The sequence below is a fragment of the Taudactylus pleione genome, unplaced genomic scaffold (genome assembly GCF_031769625.1).
Source record: "Taudactylus pleione unplaced genomic scaffold, aTauple2 ptg000179l, whole genome shotgun sequence".
Classification (NCBI taxonomy): Eukaryota; Metazoa; Chordata; class Amphibia; order Anura; family Myobatrachidae; genus Taudactylus; species Taudactylus pleione.
The window spans coordinates 13518256-13544238 of record NW_028284581.1 but is presented as its reverse complement, the minus strand read 5'-3'; the positions used below and the strand labels follow the sequence as shown (position 1 = coordinate 13544238).

Sequence of the window (25983 nt, the reverse complement as noted above, 5' to 3'; positions counted from 1 at the left end):
GGAAAAAGGGAGACTGGAGGGAAGGGGTACGCCAGATGGAAGGTCCACTTCACTGACAAGGAGTCTACGAAGGCTGCTTCGGGATCCCTGGTCCTGGACCTGTACACCGGAAGCTTGTGGTTGTGCCATGAGGCCATGAGGTCCACATCCAGCAGGCCCCATTGTCCATCAGGAGCTGAAAGACGTCTGGGTGTAGAAACCACTCCCCGGCGTGCATGTTGTGACAGCTGGGGAAATCTGCTTCCCAATTAAGAATTCCCGGGATGAACACAGCGGAGATGGCCGGGAGATGACGATCGTCCCACTTCTGCCATTGCTGACCGACTTTGAGTGCCTCCCTGGTGATTGAGGTAGGCCAACCGCATGGTGTTGTCAGACTGTACTTGTACTGGCCTACCCTGAAGAATGTCCTGAGCCAGAGTGAGGGCTCTGTAGATGGCTCAGAGTTCTAGGACGCTGATTGGTAAGATCAACTTGGCAGGAGTCCAGTGTCCCTTGAAGGAGTGCTGGCCAGTCACTGCACCCAACCCACAGAGTCTTGGTCCTTGGTGAGGAGCACCCAATCCGGGATCCAGAAGGGACAACCCTTGTTTAAGTGGGACGTCCATAACCACCAGGAGAGGGACAGGCAAACTTCAGGAGAGAGGACCATCATCTGGGATCTGATTAGATGGGGCAACCCATTCCACCTGGAGGTGATTAGGTGTTGTAGGGGCCTGGAGTAGAACGTAGCGAACTCCACAATGTCGAAGGTGGATACCATGGACTCCAAATTCTGCATTGCTGAGTGAACTGACACTCTGCGAGTGTGGAGTAACCTGCGCACTCGGTGCTCCAGTGCAGAGATTTTGTCTGCTGTCAGGAAGATTCCCTGAGCCTGAGAATCCAGAAGGGCTCCCAGATGTACCATCCTTTGCGAAGGGGTCAGAGAAGACTTTTTCCAGTTGATCAACCAACAGTGTGTTTGTAGAAAGGCAATGGTTATCTAAAGATGGCGGTGAAGGATCTCCAGAGCGCATCCAAGTATGGGAGTAGCCCGATCCCTTGACGACGAAGGTGGGCTGCCATAACTGCCATGATCTTGGTAAAGACCCGCTGAGCTGTAGAAAGCCTAAAGGGCAGTGCCTGAAATTGGAAATGTTGCTGTAGGACAGCAAAACCGACATACCACTGATGGGAGAGCTCTGAGGGGGTCATTCAGACCTGCTCGCGAGCGCAGGACGCTCACAAGCGGGTCGATGTTCCCCCACTGCGCATGCGCACGACGGAGGGAGTTCCGTCGTGCGCATGCGTGAGACCCGGCGAGCGACGGGCTCTCCAACGCTCCGGGTCCCACACCAAAGGGGGCGTGCCGTCGATGTTGATTGACAGCACGCCCCATTTGGTGGGCGTGCCGGCGGCGTGCCTGCCAGACGGAGGCGTTCCCATGGGAGCGAGACCCTACCGCAGGGTCTCCGTCGCAAGCCTGATGGTCTCGATGGTCAAGACCATCGCGACCATCATCATGGATGCTCGCATATGCTGTGGGTGGGCACCCACAGCTATGCGAGCGGCCAGGAGGCCGCTCCATTTTAATGGAGGAGGCACTGATTCAGAGCGAGCGCTCTGGTCAGAGCGTTCGGCTCTGAATCAGGCCCTGAATGTCCAGAGACACGATAAAGTTCCCAGGTTCCATAGCTAGGTCAACAGAGCGGAGGGTTTCCATGCAAAACCTGAGCACCCTGATAAACTTTTTCAGAGATTCAGAGACTTGAGGTTGAGGATAGGCTGATGAGACCCATTGGGCTTCTGAACCAAGAAAAGGGTGCAATAATAACGGGACTGGAATTATTACCCCCGAGTGAAGCAAGGGCTGAATGGCCATTTGGAGGAGCAGGGCTTTGCTCGGGTCTGATGGAGGGTCTGTGTAAAAGAATTGCTGGGGTGGTCGTCTCAGAAATGAGAGGGCGTACCACTGAGAGACCACTTCTTGTACCCAGACATCTGTTGTGGTCGGATGCCAGAACTGGGTGAACTGAAGAAGTTGGCCTCCTGCCCTGGGATCCCCCAGGGGGAGGCCTGCCACGCTAGGCTGAAGGGTTGTCCTCTGATTTAGCATCTGGATGTCTAGTAGCCCAGGCCTGCTTGGTCCTGGGCTTGGAGGCCTTAGTTTATGCCGAGGACGACCTTTAGCTTTTCCCTGGGGATGAAAAGACTTAAAGGATGACATCCAAGGCTGTGGTGTAGATGATGAGGGCAGAAAAGCAGTCTTAGAAGCCGCCAAGGTACCCACAATCTTGTCCAACTGTGGGTCAAACAGGATATCCCCAGTGTAAGGCAGTGATTCCAAAGCCTTCTTAAGAGTCTGTGTTAGCCTTCCATGAATGAAGCCAAATGATATGGCAGGCTACCACCGAAGTAGCAGATGCCTTGGAAGCTAGGAGACCAGTGTCCAAAGATGCTTCTCTTAAATAGAAGTCTGCACCCCTGATGTTGGACAGCTGTTCCCGGGAGGCATCAGAGGGAAATGTGTCCTCTAGAGCATCTGCCCAGTTCTCAATGGCTTTTGCCACCCAGGCAGTGGCTATTGCTGGACGAGTAATAGCTGCTTTATGAGAATACACAGATTTGAAGCATGCTTCAATCTTTCTATCCATCGTGTCCTTTAGGGAAGATGCTGTAGGGATAGGCAAAGTAGAATTTTTAGCTAGACGTGTCACATGGGAATCTCTTGGTTGGGGAGCTTCTCATTTAGCGCAATCAACTGCTGAAATGGGGTAAAAAAAAACCAGGCGTTTTGGGGGCTGGAACTTTTTACTTGGCGTATTCCATGCTTCGCTCATGAGTTCAGAAAGTTGATCAGAAAGAGGAAATTCTGTTAAAACCACTGAGTTTCTCACTCTGCAACAGTTGTTGAAAGGCTGTAGAAGTAGCCGCTAGACTATGCTCTGAGGTAGAGAGTATGTCTACCCATGAAGGAGGCATAGGAGGTACTGGTATTGCTTGTACCTGTTGTGGCAACCCCATACGGGGAACTACTGCAGGGACTGCTAGGCAGTCCGCAATTGCAGCCAACACTTTTGAAAAGGAAGCCCAGGAGGGTTCCTGAGCAGGGGGTGGAGGGGCTGACTGGCCTGGTGTAGTATAACAAGATGTACATAGACCATCTTGAATTAAATCCTCCTGGGTTAAGCCTGCTGAACAGGACCTGCAAGAGACCAGTATAGGAGCAGCCTGCTTGCTGCCCTTACCTTTGCTAGACATAGCTGCAGGATAGTACAGCACACAATATGGCACTGAGAAGCTTGCAACCATACAGTATGTGACAGCCTTCACTAATACAAGTATATGTGAAGTACAGTGAACCCCCATACACCAGTATTCCGGGGTTATTTGTGAAAGTTAAAGGAAAGGCATAAGCTGACAGTAGAGTGACAAAAACACAGACGGCAGTGTTAGCATAAGTCACATACAATGCAGAAAATAAATATAATTGCAATGGGCACTAAATTCAACTACACAGACCGCAGTGGCTGGTAGGAAATAGCACTACATAACCTGGCTCCTAGGAGAGGCATGTGAGGAGACTGGACCCAGCATTCCCGGAGGCCCGTGGCTATTGAAGTAAATGGCCGCTGCAGGTCTCTGAGGCGGGGGGTGAAGGAGGAGCAGCTCAGGGCGGCAAGACCGCAGTGGAATGGCGCTCTGAGCTGGAGAAGGGGCCGCAGGGAGTGAGCTGACCTCCCTTAAGCTGACATTAACCACTGGTTCCCTGGCCTCATGTGCCAGTAATGTTAGCCAGCACTTCCGGTCTGTCTCCAGAGACCGGAGGTAAGACTACACAATGACGCGGATGCCCGCGAACGGGAACCCGCCTTACCTGTCCCCTGAAGTCCCGTCTGCAGTTTGGAGTTATCCCGTGGAGACCGCTAGCAAGGCCGCCTGGTGCCCCGCCGTAAGTACCAAGCCTATGGTTGGAGTTGCGGCGCCGTGCAGGGGTGATGGAGGACTGTCTAGTGCTGCTTGCTCTGTCTTGAGGTAGAAAGAAATAAAATAAAACTTGGGCTGCTTAAAGTAGCCCCACTGTTAACGGTGATCCAGCTCCTGCCGGACACCAAGACAAACTGATTGCCTCAGGCTGTGGGCTGGGTATAGGGGGGAAGGACCGGAGCATCCTGGGATAGCAAAAGCATTAACTGTTGGTGTCTGGTCCTCCTATCCACAACCTACACCCCATTGTCTCCTTGTGGAGCCCTATGGACACTGAAGAAGAAATAATGATCTGTTTCAGCAATGATGTCCGCAAATGTTGTGTTTTTGCTGTCAGTATTCTGTCAACGATGGAGATCATTTAGAAAAGGACATTTATCTGCTTTTTTTTTCTTTAGCTTACAATACACTTTTCCGTACTGCATCCCACCAAAAATGTATTTGTTATTTTTTTTGCATATCCATGACTTGCATGTGAATTGGTAGATGGGAGTGGGCATGAGCAAGTAAGTATAGGAAAAGTACATTAAGTGAATGTTCATGTAATTACAAAACAATTCAATGCTGACACAGGCACACTGTTTAGGAGGTGTATCTCTTGGGGGTGCTGACAGCGACTATCAATAGCACTATCTAGCCGCTTGTAATTGACATTGCTTACTGACCTCTCCAGCTGATAATACTGTATAGCGATAAGACAAAAGAATTATTACTGTCTGAACATCTAGCTGTTTAATCACATTACTTAACATTTCCATTTAGACTAATGCAGGAAAGAGAATACCCACTTAATTTTTTAACTGGAAAACAACTGATGTTTATATTTATTTTGTATTTTGACGTGCAATATGCCACTCTCGCAGTGATTAGTAACTGTCAAGTCAATATCCTCTTATGTATATGACACTTCATTACATTATTATATGTATTTCTACACTATGATGGGGCATAACTATACACATTTACATACCCTGCTGCATGCCAGACACAAACGCTACTATTTACTATTTTAGATCTGTATGTTTCTTAAGATACTTCTGACTGATCATATGCATGTAAATGCGATTTTCTGTGCCTCTTTTCCTCTATGTACTGTAGGTTCGTAGTGCAAATGTGTATACCCCAAAATGAGCCCCTACATATCTAAGCTGTACAATATTGTCTATTTTACTGTAATTCTCTGCCTGACTGTAGCAGCTACAAGCTATACCTAACAGAACACTAGATGGCGGTAGAGGACTGAGAATATTCAGCATGAAGACCGTGATCTATTTTCCTGCCCCTGCACCCAGCTGTACTAGATGTTGCTTCATCTGCCACCATGTCATCCTATGTGCTGCTTTCACTATAAATTTTTAAATATTAAAGCTAAGTGCTAGACTTTTATTGCACATAGATCTAAAATATAGTATTATGAGACCACAATAATCATAAAGACAGCAGTTCCTGAGGCCAAACACAGTAATGTAGAACTCTTCCCTGTCTCCTACTATTTCTTGCACTTTTCCTAGCTCCTAATGCTAAGGAGCCATCACTGTTTATAGTGTCACTAGTGACATGAAGAATGTTCCCAGCAGAAATAGCTTGGAACTTCCATTTTACAGCAATATAAAGTAATTGCTTTGCAATTGGCATTTCATGACATTAACAAATAATAATATCAGATATAAACAGTGGGCAACTTAGTCAGCCTTCATAATGACATAGCAATACCAGAACCATGGCATGTGAAATAAATGGCATAACACCAGTGACTGTTACCTCAGGTAACAGAGAGCATCACATTAATACTTGAGGCACTATAGGCTGACAAGCACTGTTTAACTTTCAGACACGTATGTACAGATGTACATTTTTCCTGCAGTTGCGCTAAAACGCCACGCTTGGCATGCCAGGTCCTATAAGACTCTGCTAGCACCGGGCGTCTTTTTTTGTCGAAAATTCATCTAAGTCACAATGTAATGTGACTAGGATGCACCTGTAGACTGTGCTGATTAATGTGATATGCAACACTTGTATATATGTGTGCGACTGAGTCTCTGAATCTGTATACGTAGTGCTACAATGTAGCGGCCGCAGTTGCGTTGGTGTTCATGTACAGACTCAGGTGCAATCAGATATACAATTATTGCATATAGATGTGTCCACATACATATTACCTCTGTGCGCTTCAAGTTGCATTAAATATAACATGTGAGCGCCGTGCAACTCTGTAGCCAGGGGCGTTTCTAGAGAGGAGGGGGCCCGTGTGCCGTCTCCGACATGGGCTCCCCTCCTCTCCGCCCGGCAGCGCATTGAGCTGTGCGCGGCCAGCGCCGGAGTTATAGACTGTGGGCACTAGAGTGTGCCCAGAGTCTATAGTGTATGCACAGGTCACTGGGAAAATGACTGCGGCGGCCATTTTCCCTGTACTGCGCAAACGACGGGAAAACGGCCATATTCCAGTCGTTTTATAGCGCTGGACCCCCGCGCCGACTTGGGACTCCGGAGAGGTAAGTAATATTATGGGTGCCAGTGTTCCCCGCACCCATTATAGATACGCCCCTGTCTGTAGCACAGATTATTTTTGTGTGACTTTTTATCTTTAAATGCGTCTTATTCTCAAAGTGATGCAAATAGCTAGCACAAGCAGCTTCTGCTGATTAAAATGATATGCGGCATGGCTGTATTCTGTGTGCTATTGCGGGTGAATCTGCATGCAAAATGCTAGATTACAGCGTCAGCGTCTGTAGCATTTCGCATACAGATACACCCACAGTTGCACACAGAATATAGGAACGTCGCATAGCATATTAATCAGCAGAAGCTGCTTGTGCATCCTATTTGCATTGCTTTGCGAAATATGCATTTGAAGGTGAAAAGACGCCAGAAAAGACTCTGCTCTACCGAGTTGCACGGCACTCACACGTTATGGCCCTCCGAAAGGGCCGCCACCCCTCACACCTATTTGAAGAAAGTTGGAAGGGGTCTGATGATGCAATTCATGCTAAATTTGCATTATCGTAGCCCCGCCCCCTGCTTTATAATGCTGGTATAGCAGGGAGTGGGGCTGTGATTGCACCGCCCTGCCCACCACTGCAGCTGCCACGCCACCTGTAGCACCGACCTAGTTGCCCACTCCCGGCAATATTTGAATTAGAGATGTGCACAGGCCACTGTGTTTTGGTTCATGTCGTCACGTTTTGTATTTCTTTCAAAAATTAATAAAAACAGCTAAAATCATTTAACCTGTTTTTCCTAGAATATTATTACCATCAATAGCATTCATTTCCACTCAAATTTGAAAAGTTTTGGCACCCGAAATCACGAGGGAGTGACTTACTTGTAACCAAAAACACACGAGATCCGGTTCTTAGATCAGAGATTCGACTTGTAGGAAAACCCAACCCGGGACTCTGGACCTCATTCAGAGGCGGTCGCAAGAAGCGATCGCTCTCTCTGAATGAGGGCGGGCGCTTTTTTTTTTTTTGGTGCGGCATCCTGGTCGCTAGCTAAGCTGTGGGTTACCACCCACAGCTTAGCTAGCGACCAGGGTGATGGTCGCGATGGTGATCACCATCGCGACCATCGGGGCTTGCGACCAGACCCTAAGCAGGAAGCTCCCCACTGACATCACTGCTGATGTCAGAGCGGCCACCCACAAAACTGTAGGCGTTCCCCCCCCCCCGGCCCGCCTACAAATAGGGGCGAGCTGTCGATCAACACCGACAGCCGGCTCTCTAGCTCCGGGGCTTGCGCACGCACAGTGCTACCCATCGACCCGGTTGCGAGCACATCGGTGCTTGCAACCGGGTCTGAATGACCCCCTCTGTTCTACTCGAAATCCCCAAGGTGACCCGAGCTATGACTTGGTTCAACTCGAAAAACCGAACCACTCGTCTCTAATTTTAATTACATTAATCCTTTAGATAGTAGACTCCAGTGATCCCCTACTAACATATTTCATAGCATGTGGTATTTGTCTCCACTTAAATAAGATTTAATATGAAGCAGTCATAGGCATAGGATACCACTATTGTTTTCATACACTGACAAAGTTAAACTCCATTGGGGTACGATGTAACAACTTGCTTACTCGCTGAGATAGTTATTTGCTTGTTCAGTACTCTTTGGGTTCACTGGTGTTCATTTATTTATTTATTTATTTCTTCTATATTTTTTTTTTCTTCATTGTGTTGATCCCTTAGTTGATTTGTCTAATGGTGTAGCATGATCCATTTGGTCACTTTTCTGTACTAACAAAAGCACTTTTGCACTGCACACATCATGTAACACTTCAACAGGTTAGAGGCAATTCAATTAAATGTGATGTCTGCAATGTGCCGTTCTGGAGTGGTGCAATGTGTGCATCACCTGCAAGTTTTTCCTCACCCCCAATAGAAGTTGCAGGAACTGAACTGTATTGGAGGATACAAGTGTATTTGAGCATTGCAGCTATGCTGGGCAGCACACCCTACCATTTGAATTGCCCCCATTGAGTGTCCTTGTAGAAGGTTTCCTGTTCCATGGTCTTCTAACTGGGACACCGTGGCTCTACAGCAGTCTTCAGATCAGGCTTGTGTATGTGCACCCTATGCTCTGTTTTACTATAACGTCACCCAAACATTCCTGAAGATGTCATGTCCCATCATTGTCCAAGACTTTTAAATGATAGGATGCATAGTAAAATATGATATACGTAGTAAGGTACATACCTTATTTGCTGCTCTCCTTTCCTGCTTAGCTTTCATCTCTGCTAGCAATCCACTTCCCATCACTTGAACACCATATCTCCTTCCACTTTGTGGACTACTTTTGCTGTCAGTCCGTTCAGTCTTCACACCATCGTCAAGTTGTAGAATCTCTTCTAAAGAGTCCGGTGTTTTTACCTCCTCTGACCTCTCTGTACTACTGCTAGGTCCACTACTCCCAGCACTCGCACTGGAACTCACAGCTCCATTGGTATCAGTCACTTTGTCTTTTTTGCCTAGGTCAGGAGCAGGACTTTTAACAGAAGACCTAGGAGATGGAGGCTCCTCAGTCACTATAACAGTCTGTGGACGTTCTGACTTGGATCTGGATTTAATCAAATTTAGAAAGCCACTTTTTCTAGACTCGCGTCTCTTTTTTTCCTCACCCTCGTTAGTGTCTTGAAATTCTCCTGCTTTGAAGGAATATTTTCTGTGACAAAAGAGAAAGCAGTGTTTAGCCTCTAATACTTCCTATATAGCATCATTAACAAATGGAAGTTATAACATTAAACATACATGATAGGAGAAGTGTAATAAATGGATAAATGTGATGTTTTCCATGTATCAATATTATAAAATGTCAAAAGTATTTAAAGATAATTTTTCTGCACTCTTTTAAACAATAAGCTTGTCACATTTTCTTATAAAATCTAACAATATAACTGCATCAGAGACACCTACAGTAACATTTGTGAGAGTGCATGGCAATGCCTGTGCATCCACTTTCTGTACCCCACAATGCTCTCCTGTGCATGCATGGGGCTGGTGAATATGCAGGGAATCCCTGATTGGGGTGTCACTGCATGTATGCCAATTCCTCGCGTGCTGAGAAGAGACCCGCCCAGTAGAACATAATGTCGACTGTGAGCCTGGTCTTATAGCCAAACCTCAGTTCTCAAAATCTTTTACAACTGAATGCATGCAAAGGTCCACCATTAAATTTCCAAAATCTTGTAGAAAGCCTACCCAAACGAGTAAAAGCACACTGGTTTGCGGGGATGGGGGGTATGACCACTGAAGAAGACAGACATTGAAGCCTCCAGGTGGTGTGAGTGGAGTGGACAGGAGAGTGGACACAGATGCTGGTACAGTATTGTGCATATAATCTTTATCCCCAGGACAGCGGGACAGTGCAAATATGACATTAGCATCCCATTCAGGACCCACAGCTGGCCACGTACTGCAGTATGAGGGGGATTCTCGGATTCCATTGTGGCCGCCTCATGACCTGTGAGGTATACCTCCACCACTGTGTGCTCAGTTCCTGTCTGACCGGTATCTAGTTAGAATGTCGAGAGGTCTTGATAGTTGACATAAACAGAAAGCTGACAATAAAATGTCAACATGGTTAGAATGTCAACATGTTTATAATGTCGACAGTTCACAAGGTTTAGGGGTAGGCTAAAATCTGGGGAAAAAATGTTGACATTAGGTGCTGACATGTTAGTTGTTGACGTTATGAACTTGTCAACATTTTAACCATGTCGACATTTGTGAATGTCGCCATATTGCTTGTTGACCCAATGTCCATGTCGCCATTCTGAAAGTCGTCTTTTCATACCACACCTGTCTGAACACCTCTGCCTCTGGTCTGTGTTGAACCTGCTCTATTGCTGTTATTGTCAATGTATATAATTGTGTAGTTCAATGTCTGTTTTGAAAATCCAATAAAACACAATTTAAAATAAAAAAAAAACTGCCCTGGAAATGCAGGTAAGTTAACCCTTACCACTTTAGTCAAGTATTACCCCTGCCGCCCTCCCCCATCACCAGAGAAGCTCACAAACCAGATCCTCCCCGGCCCACCATCAGAATAAAAGGTCACAAACAGGGACATTCCTTCATGCTGTCCTGTTTTAGGCACATTGGGCCTGATTCTGAGTCCTACATTGCTGAGATTAATTTAGCATGTTTTGCTGTAGTCAAGTCTGTGACTATATGCTAATGCCAGTATAAGACCTTTCCTTGTTATACAAGCATGCATCTGACTGTGCAAGGACTGAGATACCCACTTCTGCGTCTTCAGACACTGTCATACTGCTTGGTGCAAATGTAGACGCCACCACCAGTCGCATCATGGAAACTTACACCAACCCTATTGTAGGTCAGGTTGTCTGTCGGAGTACGGCCTCCAATGTAAGCATCTGTGTACGGAACCACTTCAGCGACATGCCCACGACACTCCCATAACACACCTATAAGGCAGACCATCGTCATCTGTCTGAATAGTCACCGCCCAGCGCATTTCCAATCTCATCGCAACTGCGCCTCTGTGTGTACACTCTGTAATGCATGCACCATACAAGTTTTTAGTGTATGCGCAGTTGAAGGAAATCGCTCAACTCTCTAAAAATCGGTTTTGCGTGCGACTCAGAAGCAGGCTCCCAGTCTCATGTGACTGAGCACCAGGGGTCAGAGGAGTCTGTACTGAGCCCTGATTGGAGGACACATACGCTTCTGACCCTTGTGTTCTGGGGCACTAGCAGCTCCGCACCAAGGGCCTGAATCACTATGGACCGCAATACTGCGTACACACGCAGTTCAGCTGCGATAGTAGGCCAAACCACTGAGATCGCATTGCAATCTCAGCACCACATAAGGACGCCCACTTTACCATCCGCACATCCGCAATACTAAGCAGATTAGCGAAACCATAGGTACAATCGAGTACTATCGGACCCATACGCACACTTGCACAAGCCCTGACCTTACTCGCCCCTGAAGCGGCGTGTGAATGCTCTGGCACGCCTGCGTTCGGCCGACCACCCCCCCAGTTACCACCCACAAACGGCTCTTCCTGTCAATCACTCTGCGATGGGTCTGCGTAGTCACTGCGAGCACAGTCCCCATCGCCATGGCCGGTTCGCGCACTGCGATGTGTATGCATGCGCGGAATGCAAAAATCGTCCGATTGCGTGCGTATTAGCAACTGCGAGCCAAGCTGAATCAGACCCCAAGTCTGTTGCTCCAATTATTGTGCACAATTGGCTGCATATACTGTATTTCATATGTAGTTGAGGAGGCGAATGTTATTTTTTTAAGCTTCATTTCCAGTTTATCTATCTTTTTGTTTTGTAGGGACAGGAGCGTGGCCCCTGAGCAGTAACTTGCCTAGGGCCCCATGAAGTGTAAATTCAGCTCTGCTTACCCGACCACAAAATGTATGTGCAACTGTCCAAACCTCCAGTAGAGGAAGAATGTGAGTGCTCGAGCACCTGCAGAGCTGGTGCCTTTATATGAAAATACTCCACAATCTATAAGATTAAAAATACTAAATCCTAAACACAACAATAACCAAAAGGTCATTTTTCATTAATTATGAAGCATTTACTACACAGCTGGATTTTCCAAGTCTTGGTAACATAACCTGAGGAATACTTTCAACAAGCACAGAGAAGTGTGTTTTGCATTGTATTCAATATCCACTTGCTGTCTGCTCAAACTGTGTGAAAAGAGACACTTTTAAAGGGATTTCACAGCGTGCTACAACCATGTATTGAAGTATCAATTAAGTGTTTTGCCCTTTTCATTTAAAAAGCTTTCGTTTTGCTATGCTGCATTTTGTATGACTGTATAATTTATTAGAATGACACGCTGGCACAGTGGTTTGCATTGCTACCTTGCAGAGCTGGGGCCACTATCTGTGGGTACTGTGTATGTTATTAAGTATTATTTAAAAAGTATCTATACAGTATAATGTATTATGCAGAGCTTCACAGATAATATTTAATCCTTCACGTCAGTCACTGTCACAGTGGAATTTACAATCTATGGCCCTCATTCAGAGCCGCTCGCAATTAGCGCTCGCTCGTTCATAAAAAGGGGGTGGCTATTCAAATGAACCGTTCGCTCTTTGCGGTCTGTTGCCGCCTCCATGTCTGAACGAGCGAGCAAAACATACGCTCGTTTATTTGATAAAAACGCCCCCTGGTCGCTCGCATCATACGTCATGTCCGCTATTTATTAGATTAATCGAGTACATCGAACAGCGTATGAACTGCTCGCTATTCTTGTGGTTGGTTTTTTCAACCACAATATTGCGAGCAGTTCTGACTATAAAATAACCCAGTGACGTGGTGAATGACGCTGCTGTATTAATTATGCACACCCATAAAACGCCCGCTTTGACCTTTAAGCACGCCTGCGTTCTGATCTCCACTCCCCCTTTTCAAGCACCTTCCCGTTACCACCCACATACGCCTCATTCTGTCACTCAAATTAGCAGGCACTCGCTATATAGCGAACAAACGATTTTCGGCCGCACTGACTGGTTCGCGCATGCGTACTAAAAACCGTACGCATGCGCAGATGTGCAAATATCGCTCGGAACGAGCGTACTGCCGCTTACGAGAGGCTGTGAATGAGGGCCAATATTCCCTCCATACAAAAGACAGGAGGAGCACAACATTGATTTTTGCCATGCAGTACATTCAAAACACTTTTAACTATGACATTAGTCAGATGCGACATGTAGGTGGTACTCCTACACGTCACCACACAAAAGAACATACAAACTCCACAAAGGACAAATCTGGACCTGGCTGGATTTTTATCATAGTCCCCCAGCTGTGAGGAGGAACTGATGTGAATCATTTTCAACAGATATAAGCAACATAAGGGAGACAAGTCTTCTAAAATATGTTAAAAGGAAGTGCAAAGTCCAGAGAGACCACAATACAAAGCTCAATAATATTTACTAGGCCAATCATGGAGGATGGTGCGACATGCTCAATTTGTGTAGAACATCTGGCTAACACAGAAAACAACATACAGATATATGCACCAGTAAACAGAGGCCAGGGAGCATCTTTAACTTGCCTAATGGTTGCTGACCTGGCCATGAATAGTGAAGTCACAGAGTTACTGGGTATGATGATGGCTTGTTTCATACACAGTAGATGGCTCCAACAATGCTGATTGGTGGACAGCACTTGATATTCACCAATCATAGTGTTGGGAGTAATCTACACCCCCTCACTGCAATCATGAACCACTCTCAGCCAATCAGGAATCACTGATACAGCTGTCTGAGATGACAACCAATAAGAGCGGGGGCAGTAGTGACCGGTATATCTGCTGGAGTGAAAGGTGCCTGGCTGTGCCCTTAGTCAATGGGAGTGGGTGTGGCCGGTGTCTACACTGGAGGACAGCGCCTGGCCATTGGCATCCACGAGAGGGGCCACATCTGGTAATGTCACTGAATCCAGCCAGCAGCTGGGGACATGCAGAAATACACTCCTCCACTGATCCCATCGCCAGCATCACATCCTGTGCTGGGCTGACCAATGCCACTATATTCACTACACTTCAATTACAGTCCTACATTACCCCTGACCATAGCACAGGGCACCGCAGGGCAGGGGCAGTGCCAGATTAATGTGCACATGGGCCTGGAGCTGAAATTCATGAAGGGCCTATTGCGTGCCGCTGCCACCCCGGGAGTTTTATGGTTAGGCACCCCTAAGGGAGGGTTAGGGGGCGGGGACAGCGGAGGATAATAGTAATTACCTGCCTCAGTTGGGATCTTCATCCTGTCGGGCATCCGCAGTCGGTATTTGAACTGGCTAAACAGCTGCCGGCATTTAAATACCATTCCGGGAATGAGATAGTGTGTGCAGAACACGCTATCTGACCATTGCAGGAGCATTTGAAGATGTTTATTGGCTAGCCCTCCTGCATATACACTAATTATTGGCCCGATCAATGTTTCAGTCCTCTGGAGTGTTCTTGGTAAAAGTCCACAGAGGACTGAAATGTTGATCATAGACCTTTGATCTCTCAATCATGGCGAAAGTGAGTGCCACCGTTTCTGACTGTATACGGTGTCAATCTAGTGGTGTGCGCTGTTTGCAAAACCATCGCCCTTGACACTGGCAAACAGGTTGCTTGGAACAGCATCCTGCTGCCAATATCGCTGATGCAGTGCTACTCAGACAGACACCCTGCAGTCTGTGCAGCATCCTCAGGGCACTCTCGGCAGTGCTGCACTTTGCACTTCCAGGTGATGACACTACCCCCTCTGTGCGATGACATGACGTCATGAACTTACGGGACAGGACCAGTAACCTGCCAGGCCGGTGTGTGTGTGTGTGTGTGTGTGTGTGTGTGTGTGTGTGTGTGTGTGTGTGTGTGTGTGTGTGTGTGTGTGTGTGTGTGTGTGTGTGTGTGTATGTATATATATATATATATATATATATATATATATACACCACAGTATATATCTATATAATATAGCAGTCGAACGGACGGCACTCTGGATTTTGGTGTGCTTTATACAAGCTGTTCATTTACATTTTAAATATTTCAGAACCTGTTTTCATACATTCGTGAGGGATTACAGAGAGAATGAGTGCAGGTTCTGCAATTTTTGATACCGAATTTTAGTGTTATATACAAGCCGACCTGAGTGCAACCCATTCGACTGCTACATGGTCCACTCCTTTCACAGGCAAAAGGTAATTAGGAGGACACCAGGCACCATGGCACAATACTTTGCACAGGAGTACCGGCCTACCAATTGTGTGTGTGTGTGTGTGTGTGTGTGTGTGTGTGTGTGTGTGTGTGTGTGTGTGTGTGTGTGTGTGTGTGTGTATATATATATATATATATATATATATATACACATACACACACACACAGCGCCGTAGCAGGATGGCAGTGCGCTCTGTGCTGTACTGCCGCCCCTCTCACTCCCTCCACCGCCCCCTCCTTCCCGTATGTGCATGCCTTTTCATCCGGCCGTCGGGTGGAGGGCGGGGATTTCTTTAGAGTTGTGCTGCTCTGTCGCTTAGCACTCCAGGAGGTCACTTCCTGCAGACCTCCGAAGCCCAGCAGGTAGAGGCCGATGACTTTGCAGGATTCAACCCTGTGCGGAGGCACCGGCCGCACCACCCTCCGTACGGTTATATATATGTATATATTTATTTTAAAGGTAAATAACAGGCGGCACTCCTGGTCTCATAAATCACTTGTATTGAAAGTATGTCACACATAACTTCCGAAGTTTCCTGTTATTTACCTTTGTAGTCGCTTATATAGAGGAGGTCACCTGGGCACTTTACAATAGGAGATTGAGTGCTGGTCCACTACTTGATTAACTAACTAGATAGATAGATAGATAGATAGATAGATAGATATGGAAACATAAGTACACAGGGATCTAGAGTTACACTGACCTGCTGTGCTGAAAGTCCATCAAGCTGCCTTCCCTCATGTGCTAGGCTACTGCATTCACACAGCTTTAGAGCAAGATGGCCAGGGGGTGGAGCTTCGTGTGACTAGGGGCGGAGCTTCAGCGGGTCCAAGGTGGGCGGGGCTTCAGCCTGCATGTGTGTGTGTCCACCAGCAGAGAGGAGAGGAGGACCAAGGGGGTGAGAGGGCTAAGATTCAGCCGGCCTGGGGGTGAGTGAGCTGGGCTGTTGGTTGTGACTGGGAAAAAAAAATGTTTTTTTTTCCTGTCTGCACGGCTGTCAGTTTTCTATGGGCCTATTTTCAATGGGAGGCCTGGAGCTGTAGCTCCACCCACCCCATTGTTAATCCGGCCCTGGGCAGGGGACACTGTGTGGGCCTGTCAATTTTCTGTTTATTATCATTCTCACTTGTAGCTTCCTCTTATTTCATCACCAGCATCTCCTGGCCTCCAATATCTCTTTCCTGGCCCTTCCCCATGAGGCCATGGCCCTTTTTCAGGTGTGTTATCTCCCTATTAAAAAAATAGGGGGCTGTCAATGCTCTTTCTTGCAGAGGGCACCAAATATTCTAGTTACGGCCCCTGACCAGTGCCACTATATACACTACATACCCATTGCTGCCCCTGGCAAGTGTCCATTTCTGCCATGCACTGACCATTGCCAATATTTTCACGGTCTGCCCTGAACTGCCCCTAGCTAGTTCGTTTAAATCTAGGAGGAGGGGCAAGAGGGAGCTCTGGCATATACAAGGACATAAGAGGTTCCATATAAAGGGGCATAATGGGTATCTGGCATATAAAATAATAGGAGGGGGTTTGATGTCATATAAAGAGGCAAGACTGAGTGAGCTCTGATGTTATATAAAGTGGCAGGAGGGGACTCTGGCATATACAGGGGCATGAGGGAGTATGATGCCATAAATCCATTTTCTGTCTTTATTAGAGTAGTAAAAAAAATCTGAAATAAAATAGTTGTTACCCAGTGCAGATTTTGGCACACCCCTGGGAATGTTCTGGGAATCTGAAAATAAAAAGGTGGTAACCCTACCCTACAAAGTAGATTGTATTGTGTTGTAAAAACTGTCAGGGTCCTGAAAATGCTACTAACAGAGCATTTCATTTATTGTTTTAAGTAAATGACTAGTTATGTGGATAGACTTTACAAGAAATATGGCAGCAGTCACTCTAGTGTATTGGCCTAACTACCATAGGTACAAGGGGTGCAGCTGCTATGGGGCCCAGAGCTGAGGGGAGCCCATCTTCCTTGTCAAAGTTACATGTGTTATATACAGTTTTCACTGTTTGGTGGTACATAGGAGCCCTTACAAACTTTTGCTATGGTGACTTCAAATACCTAGTTACACCCCTGACTGGATGCGTTTCTCAGAAAACAGTGCTGTTCTGACATTTAGAAGATAACAAAACAGCTTACTCTCTTCTATATCATACTAAAATATTGGTCAAAAATACATCTAGTTTAAACAACGGCAGCCACTGTTATATATGCTTCACTTGTGTAAGAAAAATAGTGAATTTAATTTACAAATGTATTCTTAGGATTGATCCTTTCTACAAAATGTCACTGCATTTTCTTGGTCTAACTTACTTTGAGTCAAGTCTTGTCACTTTCTTGCTGAAAAACTCATCCACGCCTTCATCTACTCTAGAGGTCAGGCCATTCTGCTCTCCTTCTGGGGCGGCTTCAGCTCCAAGTTGCTGGAACACAACAGGAAAAGGTCACATTTAGTAGGTATCCATAGAAGCCCTTCATATTCAACATGCATTAGGCAAAACATTATTTATGTATTAATTATTCAGCAGCAGGGCTCAGAGCACAGTAAATTATGCAGTGTTTATATACATAGAGATCAATAGCTAGGCAGAAATTGTATGTATGCTGCCTATAGACAGCATATCAACAATACACATTAATGAAATACATACTGTGAAGCCTAAATGTGTGCATGCTTTCCTGGCTTACAAAGTACAGTTCTGCAGTCCTGCTGTAAAATCTGCAGGCCCATTGAGAACCAGGCATAACAATGTGCTGTAACCAATAACAATTAGATTATATTTGCGATTTTACAAGTGCAAGTTTAGGAAGAGAAAACTAGCATCTCATTTCTGCAGCACGTTTGTAACATTTCTCCATAGTAAATAACATGCCTCAAATAAGTCTCTCATTTCTAGGCAGCTATTAAGAGGGAATGGGACATATAACATGCTGTTAAGTTTATCCAAGTGTAAAGGTAAATACTACAGGAATACAGTGTTTACTTCTTATGCAAAACAAGGATAGACACCATTCCAAAGACATAAACTAAATGACAAAGGTGTGCTATCATTTGATGAAGTGACTGGTTATAATAATCTTGAGCATCAAATCTCTAATTGGTATTATTTACTACAGATCAGTATTTGAAATCTGCCGATTATCTGTGGCTTTGAGAGCGGGATATAAAAGAATAATAGTGATGCACACTATTACTGATGCCTGATGTTACAGATATTACTGTTGCCCATGCACAGACCTCACAAACACCCAAATGCTGTCCGCAGACAGAAATCCCTATTTTAACCGTAGTAAATGATGCGATTTTTATATCAAGAAATAGTCTCTTTCTCGCATACAGTTCCACGTTCAATTCTAAAACATATTTTAATACAGTCAAAATCCCGGCGCTGGCATCCCAATGGTAAGTAGTGGGGTTAGGGTTAGGCACCAGGGGTAGGGTTAGAATTAGGCACTAGGAAGGGAGCTTAGGTTTAGGCTGCAGGGATGGAGGGTTAGGGTTAGTGGTAAGCAGAGCCATAACTAGACTTTTTGGTGCCCTGTGCCAGAAAGACCATTGGCGCCCCCCTCATTTTTCAAAGGGACATAATGCACACAAAAAGGGGAATGGCCTCATGGGGAAGGACCAGGGAAGAGATAGGAGAGGCCAGGAGATGCTGGGGATGAAATAAGAGGAAGCTACAAGCAAGAATGATAATAAACAGAAATTTGACAGGCCCAAACAGCGCCCCCTGACCTGTGGTGCCCTGTGCAATGGCACCAGCCGCACTACCCTAGCTACGGCCCTGATCACACTGCTAATAAAAAGTCGCAGTAAGTGACTACAGTAATGTACCTTGATGCATGCACAGTTTACAGATAATCGCTCAACTGCGTAAACATCAGCATTCCGTCCATCTCTGAATCAGGCCCACAGGTACTTAGGCCAAGCAGGTGTAGAATGTTTCCTTTGTGATTACACCGAAGATAAATGGCATGGTGCTTACTGCTTCATGCACTCTTACTGTATATAATAATAAAAAGATCTACTGTATACTAACATTGGCTTTGCTAGGCTGCTGTTTCTTCATCCTCTTTGGTCGTAATTTAGTGAAGTGCTCTAGCTTCTTTGCTTCTTCTGACGGCAGCTCTGCAATGACACTGGATGATCGCTTATCCTGCTTGTGGGAGGTGTACGGCGGGTCCTCGATGTGTATAGGGACATCTTCAAGTGCCTTGTCCAGGTCAAACTCCATTTCTTGTAAAACAAAAAATAAAGCAAAACAATTTTGAACTTTTAGCATTCAGACTTCAAAGTTAAAAAAATATAAACCTAAATAAGAGCTAAAAGCTGCAATGCAAGAGGTGCAAGGAATACTGGGCCTGATTCAGAGCCGCTCGTAAGCGGCCGCTCGTTCACTCCGAGCGATGTTCGCACATCTGTGCATGCGTATGTGTCGTAATGTGCATGCGCCAACCAGTCATTGCGGTCGGAAATCGGGTGTTCGCAAAATAGCGAGTGCCTGCTAATTTGAGTGACAGGATAAGGCGTTTGTGGGTGGTAACAGGGGAAGGTGCTTGAAAACGGGGAGTGGAGATCCGAACGCAGGCGTGCCAAACGGTCAAAACGGGCGTTTTTAGGGTGTGCATAATTAACAAAGCAGCGTCATCGGCCACGTCACTTGGTTGTCTCTTAGCCTGAACTGTTCGCATGATTGCGGTAGGAAAATCCAACCACAAGCACTGCGAGCAGTTCAGACGCCTTTCGATGTACTCGATTAATCTAATAAATAGCGGAGATGACGTATGATGCGAACGGCCAGGGGGCGTTTTTACAAAATAGCGAGCGCATACTTCGGTCGCTCACTCAGACATAGAGGCGTCAACAGACCGCAAAGAGCGAGCGCTCTATTTAAATATCCGGCCCCTTTTTCTGCATGAGCGAGCGCAAATAGTGTCCGGCTCTGAATCAGGCCCACAGTCAGGTGCATAAATTTTGGGACATTGACTGAATTTTCATATTTTGGCCTCTATTCGCCACCACAATAGCTTTGAAATGAAACAAACAAGATGTGCTTTAACTGCAGACTTTCAGATTTAATTTGAGGGTAATTACATCCAAATCAGGTGAATGGTGTAGGAATTACAATGGTTTCTATATGTGCCTCCCACTTTTTAAGGGGCCAAAAGTAATGGGACAAACTAAACAGTCCTAAATCTAACTTTCACTTTTTAATACTTTGTTGCAAACCCTTTGCAGGCAATTACAGCCTGAAGTCTGGAATGCATAGACATCACCAGACGCTGGGTTTCATCTCTGGAGATGCTCTGCCAGGCCTCTACTGCAAATGTCTTCAGTTCCTGCTTGTTCTTGGGGCATTTTCCCTTCAGTTTTGTCTTCATCAAGTGAAATGCATGCTCAATCGGATTCAGGTCAGGGGATTGACTTGGCCATTGCATAACATTACACTTTTTGGCCTTAAAAAACTCTTTGGTTGCTTTTGCAGTATGCTTCGGGTCATTGTCCATCTGCATTGTGAAGAGCCGTCCAATGAGTTATGAAGCATTTGACTGAATGTGAGCATATAATATTGCCCGAAACACTTCAGAATTCATTCTGCTGCTTTTGTCAGCAGTCACATCATCAATAAATACAAGGGAACCAGTTCCATTGGCAGCCATACATGCCCACGCCATGACACTACCACCACCATGCTTCACTGATGAGGTGGTATGTTTTGGATCATGAGCAGTTTGTTTCCTTCTCCATACTCGTCTCTTCCCATCACTCTGGTACAAGTTGATCTTTGTCTCATCTGTCCATAGGATGTTGTTCCAGAACTGTAATGGCTTTTTAGATGTTGTTTGGCAAACTAATCTGGTCTTCCTGTTTTTGAGACTCACCAATGGTTTACATCTTGTGATGAATCCTCTATATTCACATTAGTGAAGTCTTCTCTTGATTGTTGACTTTGACACATATACACCTACCTCCTGGAGAGTGTTCTTGATTTGGCCAACTGTTGTGAACGGGTTTTTCTTCACCAGGGAAATAATTCTTCTGTCATTCACCACAGTTGTTTTCCATGGTCTTCCGGGTCTTTTGATGTTGCTGAGCTCTCCGATGCGTTCTTTCTTTTTAAGAATGTTCTAAACAGTTGATTTGGCCACACCTAATGTTTTTGCTATCTCTCTGATGGGTTTGTTTTGATTTTTCAGCCTAATGATGGCTTGCTTCACTGATAGTGACAGCTCTTTGGATCTCATATTGAGAGTCGACAGCAACTGATTCCAAATGCAAATGTCACACCTAGAATCAACTCCAGACCTTTTACCTGCTTAATTGATAATGAAATAACGAGGGAATAGTCCCATTACTTTTGGCCCCTTAAAAAGTGGGAGGCACATATAGAAACCGTTGTAATTCCTACACCGTTCACCTGATTTGGATGTAATTACCCTCAAATTAAATCTGAAAGTCTGCAGCTAAAGCACATCTTGTTTGTTTCATTTCAAAGCCATTGTGGTGGTGAATAGAGGCCAAAATATGAAAATTCTGTCAATGTCCCAGTATTTATGGACCTGACTGTATATATGATTCTAATCCCGACAGCGGCAGCTCGAGGAAAATCCCGATCGTCCTTAAGGTAAGTAAAACTAATCTAATTCCCAGGCTTCCAGGACAATCCATGATCTTCCAGTATGAACCATAAACTGAGCAAACTGCCCTTACTTCTCACCCGCATTACCGCTAATTCATGCCCAGCCATTCTGACTTACAGCTAAGTTACTGGTGTCCAATTATAATTCTGCATACTATGTTATATTCGGCCATAACAGTGTACACCAGGGATGGCAATCTCTTCTAGTGATAGCCTATAAAATGTAAATAAAGACAGTTCAATATTCTAGAATCTAGTCACATACCGGTACCTTAATTTAAAAAGCACTGGGAAGTGCCACTGACATTCTCCCCAATGAGAGAGGGTTTCTGACTGGCTTAACCCTTACTACTTCACTAACAGTGCCAGGCACGCTACTCTCATTACAGCAGTGTTAATATTAATTTGCCCATAATTTATATACTACATCCAAAAGTAGGCAGTATTTTCCCTGCATGCAAGAAAATAAAGAATGCATTAGCACCTCGAGATGCAGATGGTCTAAATGCCGACCGTCGGCACCCCGACTGTTTAATCCCGGCAAGTGTCTAATGACTGGCGTTGAAATCCCAACGCCGGTTATTAGACCTAGGCTGGGAGCCTGATAACTGGCTTACCGTTCGAAGGTAAGGCGGGCGCGGTCAGCCGCTGGGGAGGGTGGGGTTAGTGGCTCCCGGGGGGACATAGGGATAGACACCCCCCCAGGAGGTTAGAGTTAGGCTAGGGGAAGGGGGGTTAGGTTTAAGCACCCACGGGGGGAGGTTAGGGTTAGGCACCCCTCCAGGGGGACTTAGGTTTAGGCACAGAGGTGGGATTAGGGTTAGGAACTTGGGGGGGAGGTTAGGGTTAGGCAACCCTACGGGAGGGTTAGGGGGGGAATTAGATTAGTTTAATTTACCTTAAGGATGATCGGGATTTCCTCCCGTGTCATTCTGCTGCTGTCGGGATTAAATCGTATGTATTCCTATACTGGAAGATCATGGATTGTCCTGGAAGCTTTTTACCAGGGGACGTGCAGCTCTATTTGTACTTAGTGAAACTTTGCCAGTCTGTGCCACAGTGTATGCTGAAAGAGGGGTGTCAGGAAGCTAGACTGGCGATTTATGGGTTCATGCTTCATGGATTGGCTGAACCACTGTATATGTTTAGGCTTGTTTTGTAATATTTTTCTAATTGATATCTGATGGGGAAACATTCATTAAAAAGTGCTTTACCTCTGCTGTGAACTAAGGGGTTAAAACAGTCAATTAGTATCTGTTACAAAATATTTGCATGGGTGTTCCAATACATTCACATGCTCATGGAAATGGATAGTCTGAGGAAATGATAGCGCAGCAAGTACTGACTTGTTACCGTAGTTTCTACTGAATAACTCTGTGTGGTCTATTTACTGAGCTGTGTTAGGAGATAAAGTGAACGGTGATAAGGTACCAGCCAATCAGCTCCTAACTGCCATGTCACAGGCTGTGTTTGAAAAATGGGAGTTAGTAGCTGATTGGCTGGTACCTTATCACCATTCACTTTATCTCCTAACACAGCTTAGTAAATAGACCCCTGAGTACGCTCTCTACCAGTCAATACAGGCAAATAGCCTACGAGAGCTCTGGTATTATGACAACTGCAAGTTAGTTAAGCTAGAATACACCAACTCTAAGTTTAAGGGGTATATTTACTAAAGGTCGATTTTTGCGTCAAATTTAATTGACTGAAAATGACTAAAAATCATCTATAAATGACTGGCCAAATCTCTCATTTACTAACATTTGATTTTGAAATCGTTTTCAAAGTCGAATTTCATGTTAGTCAAATTTGGCTGGTGTAAATGCATTCTGGATTGAACTTTCTGTTCAAAACCAAATGCAAATACAACCAACATTAAAAATGTAAATGTAAATCCAGGGCCGGCGCTTCCACTAGGCAAGCTTAGGCAGCTTCCTAGGGGCGCCGGCCACTAGAGGGCGCTTCTCAGTCCGCCTACGGAGGGTGCAGGAGGTGCGGTTGCTATGGGACCCAGCGATCGCACCCCTTGCACCCTCCATTTGCCGGACGCCCGCTGAGATTGTGTTACCAGCGGGCGCCAGGCTCCTCTCTTCCTCCCTCCCTCCACCCCCGGCGCCAGTGGCAGCCGGAAGACGGAGCTCACTCCTGAGCTCCGGCTTCTGGGTCCCGCAGTGCACTATGGGAGTGACGTCATGATGTCACTCCCATAGTTCCGAGGTGCGGGCGCTGGGGACGGATGGCTGCAGACTCTGAAGTGGGGTTTAAGGTAAGTATTTTTTTTTATTTTAATTTTGTGTATGTGTGTGCGTGGGGGCTTACTACAGGGGGCACTTCAAGGGGCATTACTACTGGGGGCACTGCAGGGAGCATTACTACTGGGGGAACTACAACGGCATTACTACTGGGGGCACTGCAGGGAGCATTACTACTGGGGGCACCACAAGGGCATTACTACTGGGGGGCACTGCATTGAGCATTACGACTGGGGGGATTGCAGGGAGCATTACTACTGGGGGCACTGCATGGAGCGTTACTACTAGGGGAATTTCAACTGGGGGCACTACAGGTGCCCTTACTACTGGGGGCACTGCAGGGGGAATCATCCCTTTAATTCGGGTCATGTGAATATTATTAGGGCGTTGTGTATGTGTCGGTGAGCTCGACAAAGGGTTTGGGGAAAACAGGGGCGGCATTGTGAACCTTTGCCTAGGGCGCCCAGAAACATTGCACCGGCCCTGAACACATCTAAAAAAGAAGCAAACGCAGATCACTACAAATATGTGCATGCTTTTTGGATTAAAAGCACCTAAATACTTACAAATTAAAAAAAGAGCTATTTGGGGTCCCCCCTAAATCCATATCCAACCCTGGGCCTTTCAGCCTGGTCTGGTCATGGAAAATCGGGAGACTAACAGACTTGGGGTTCCACCTATTTTCCATTAACAAACACCAGGCTGAAGCAGCAGGGGTGGTAATGCCACAACAGGAAGACACACATGCTAAACCTTTAAACCAGCCCTAAACTGGTCAGTCCAGTGCTTGCAATCCTTGGAGAGTGAGGTCCCCAAAAAGGAAAAATGGGATATCACCTACCGAGCATCATCCAGCCCTGGGCTAACCATTTTAGTACACATTCACCCACTCACTCACACCCACAGTACATACTTTTCTGCTCCCTGGCGCCAGTCGGTCCTCTTGCCCAGTAAGCATCCCTGGTCTTTGTAACATAAAAAAATTAAATTCCCGAGCCCACGGGCATAGTACTGTATACTAAGTATAGTACTTTGTGAATGAAGCCGCAGTTGTGGTAAATTCCATTGAAATCTATGGGGGAACTGCGGATTGGCTGTGAGAGCAGTGCCCACAGCTGTCTCAGCCAACCAGAGCTTTGCCCACAGACTTCAATGGGAATGACCAGTAGTAACCTGGCCCATTGAAGTCTATGGGGAAGCGCTAATTAGCTAAAAAAAAGCCATGGGAATGGCTCTCCCAGCCAATCAGTTGTCCATCCATAGATTTCAATAGAATTTACCGCAACTTCTGCTTCATTCACAAAGCAATGTGTGAGTGCGGGTGAGCGAATATGTAATAACATAATAAAACATTAGGTGTGCATGTCTTGTGGTTTTTAAAAATATTTTTTCCACAGTGGGTTACCGGTGCCAGCAGTTGCTGGCACTTGTAGTCCCGCAGGGCAGGCACGCTGCCCTGCGGAACTATAAGTGCCGCAGGGTAGGCACGCTGGTACCTGTATTCCCACTGTGAAAAACAATATTAACTCTTCATTACTACCATTACAATCCACCGACACCAGGGATGCAGGGAAAAACAAAGGCTAGTTCATGCTCAGGAGGGGGGACTGGGTTGACCAGTTTGGGGCTGGTTTAATGCTTTGGCAGGAAGACCCCAACCTGTTGGTTTAATGCTTTGGCAGGAAGACCCCACACTGTGTGTCTTCCTGCTGTGGCATTAACACCCCTGCTGATTCAGCCTGGTGCAGGTTAACAGAAAATAGGGGGAACCCCAAGCCAGTTTTCCACAGATTTTCCATGACCAGACCAGGCTGGAAGGTCCAGACCTGGTTGTGGAGTTAGGTTGGGGGGGCACACAGTTTTTATTCTTTTGTTTTACTTTTACAACGCTTTTAACCCTAAGAAGCAT

The 25983-nt window shown here is 46.0% G+C and overlaps 1 protein-coding gene across 1 annotated transcript in view; it reads right to left on the bottom strand.

Moving 5' to 3' along the window:
* The window catches only part of CARMIL1 (capping protein regulator and myosin 1 linker 1), a 390597-nt gene that overhangs the window by 18842 nt on the left and 345772 nt on the right, over positions 1-25983 (bottom strand). Inside the window, exons 31-33 of the mRNA XM_088475876.1 lie at positions 19222-19418; positions 17495-17604; positions 8664-9129 (exon numbers count right to left, since the gene is read on the bottom strand). Of these exons, the coding sequence (XP_088332002.1) occupies positions 8664-9129; positions 17495-17604; positions 19222-19418 (773 nt within the window). The remainder of the gene's footprint in view (positions 1-8663; positions 9130-17494; positions 17605-19221; positions 19419-25983) is intronic.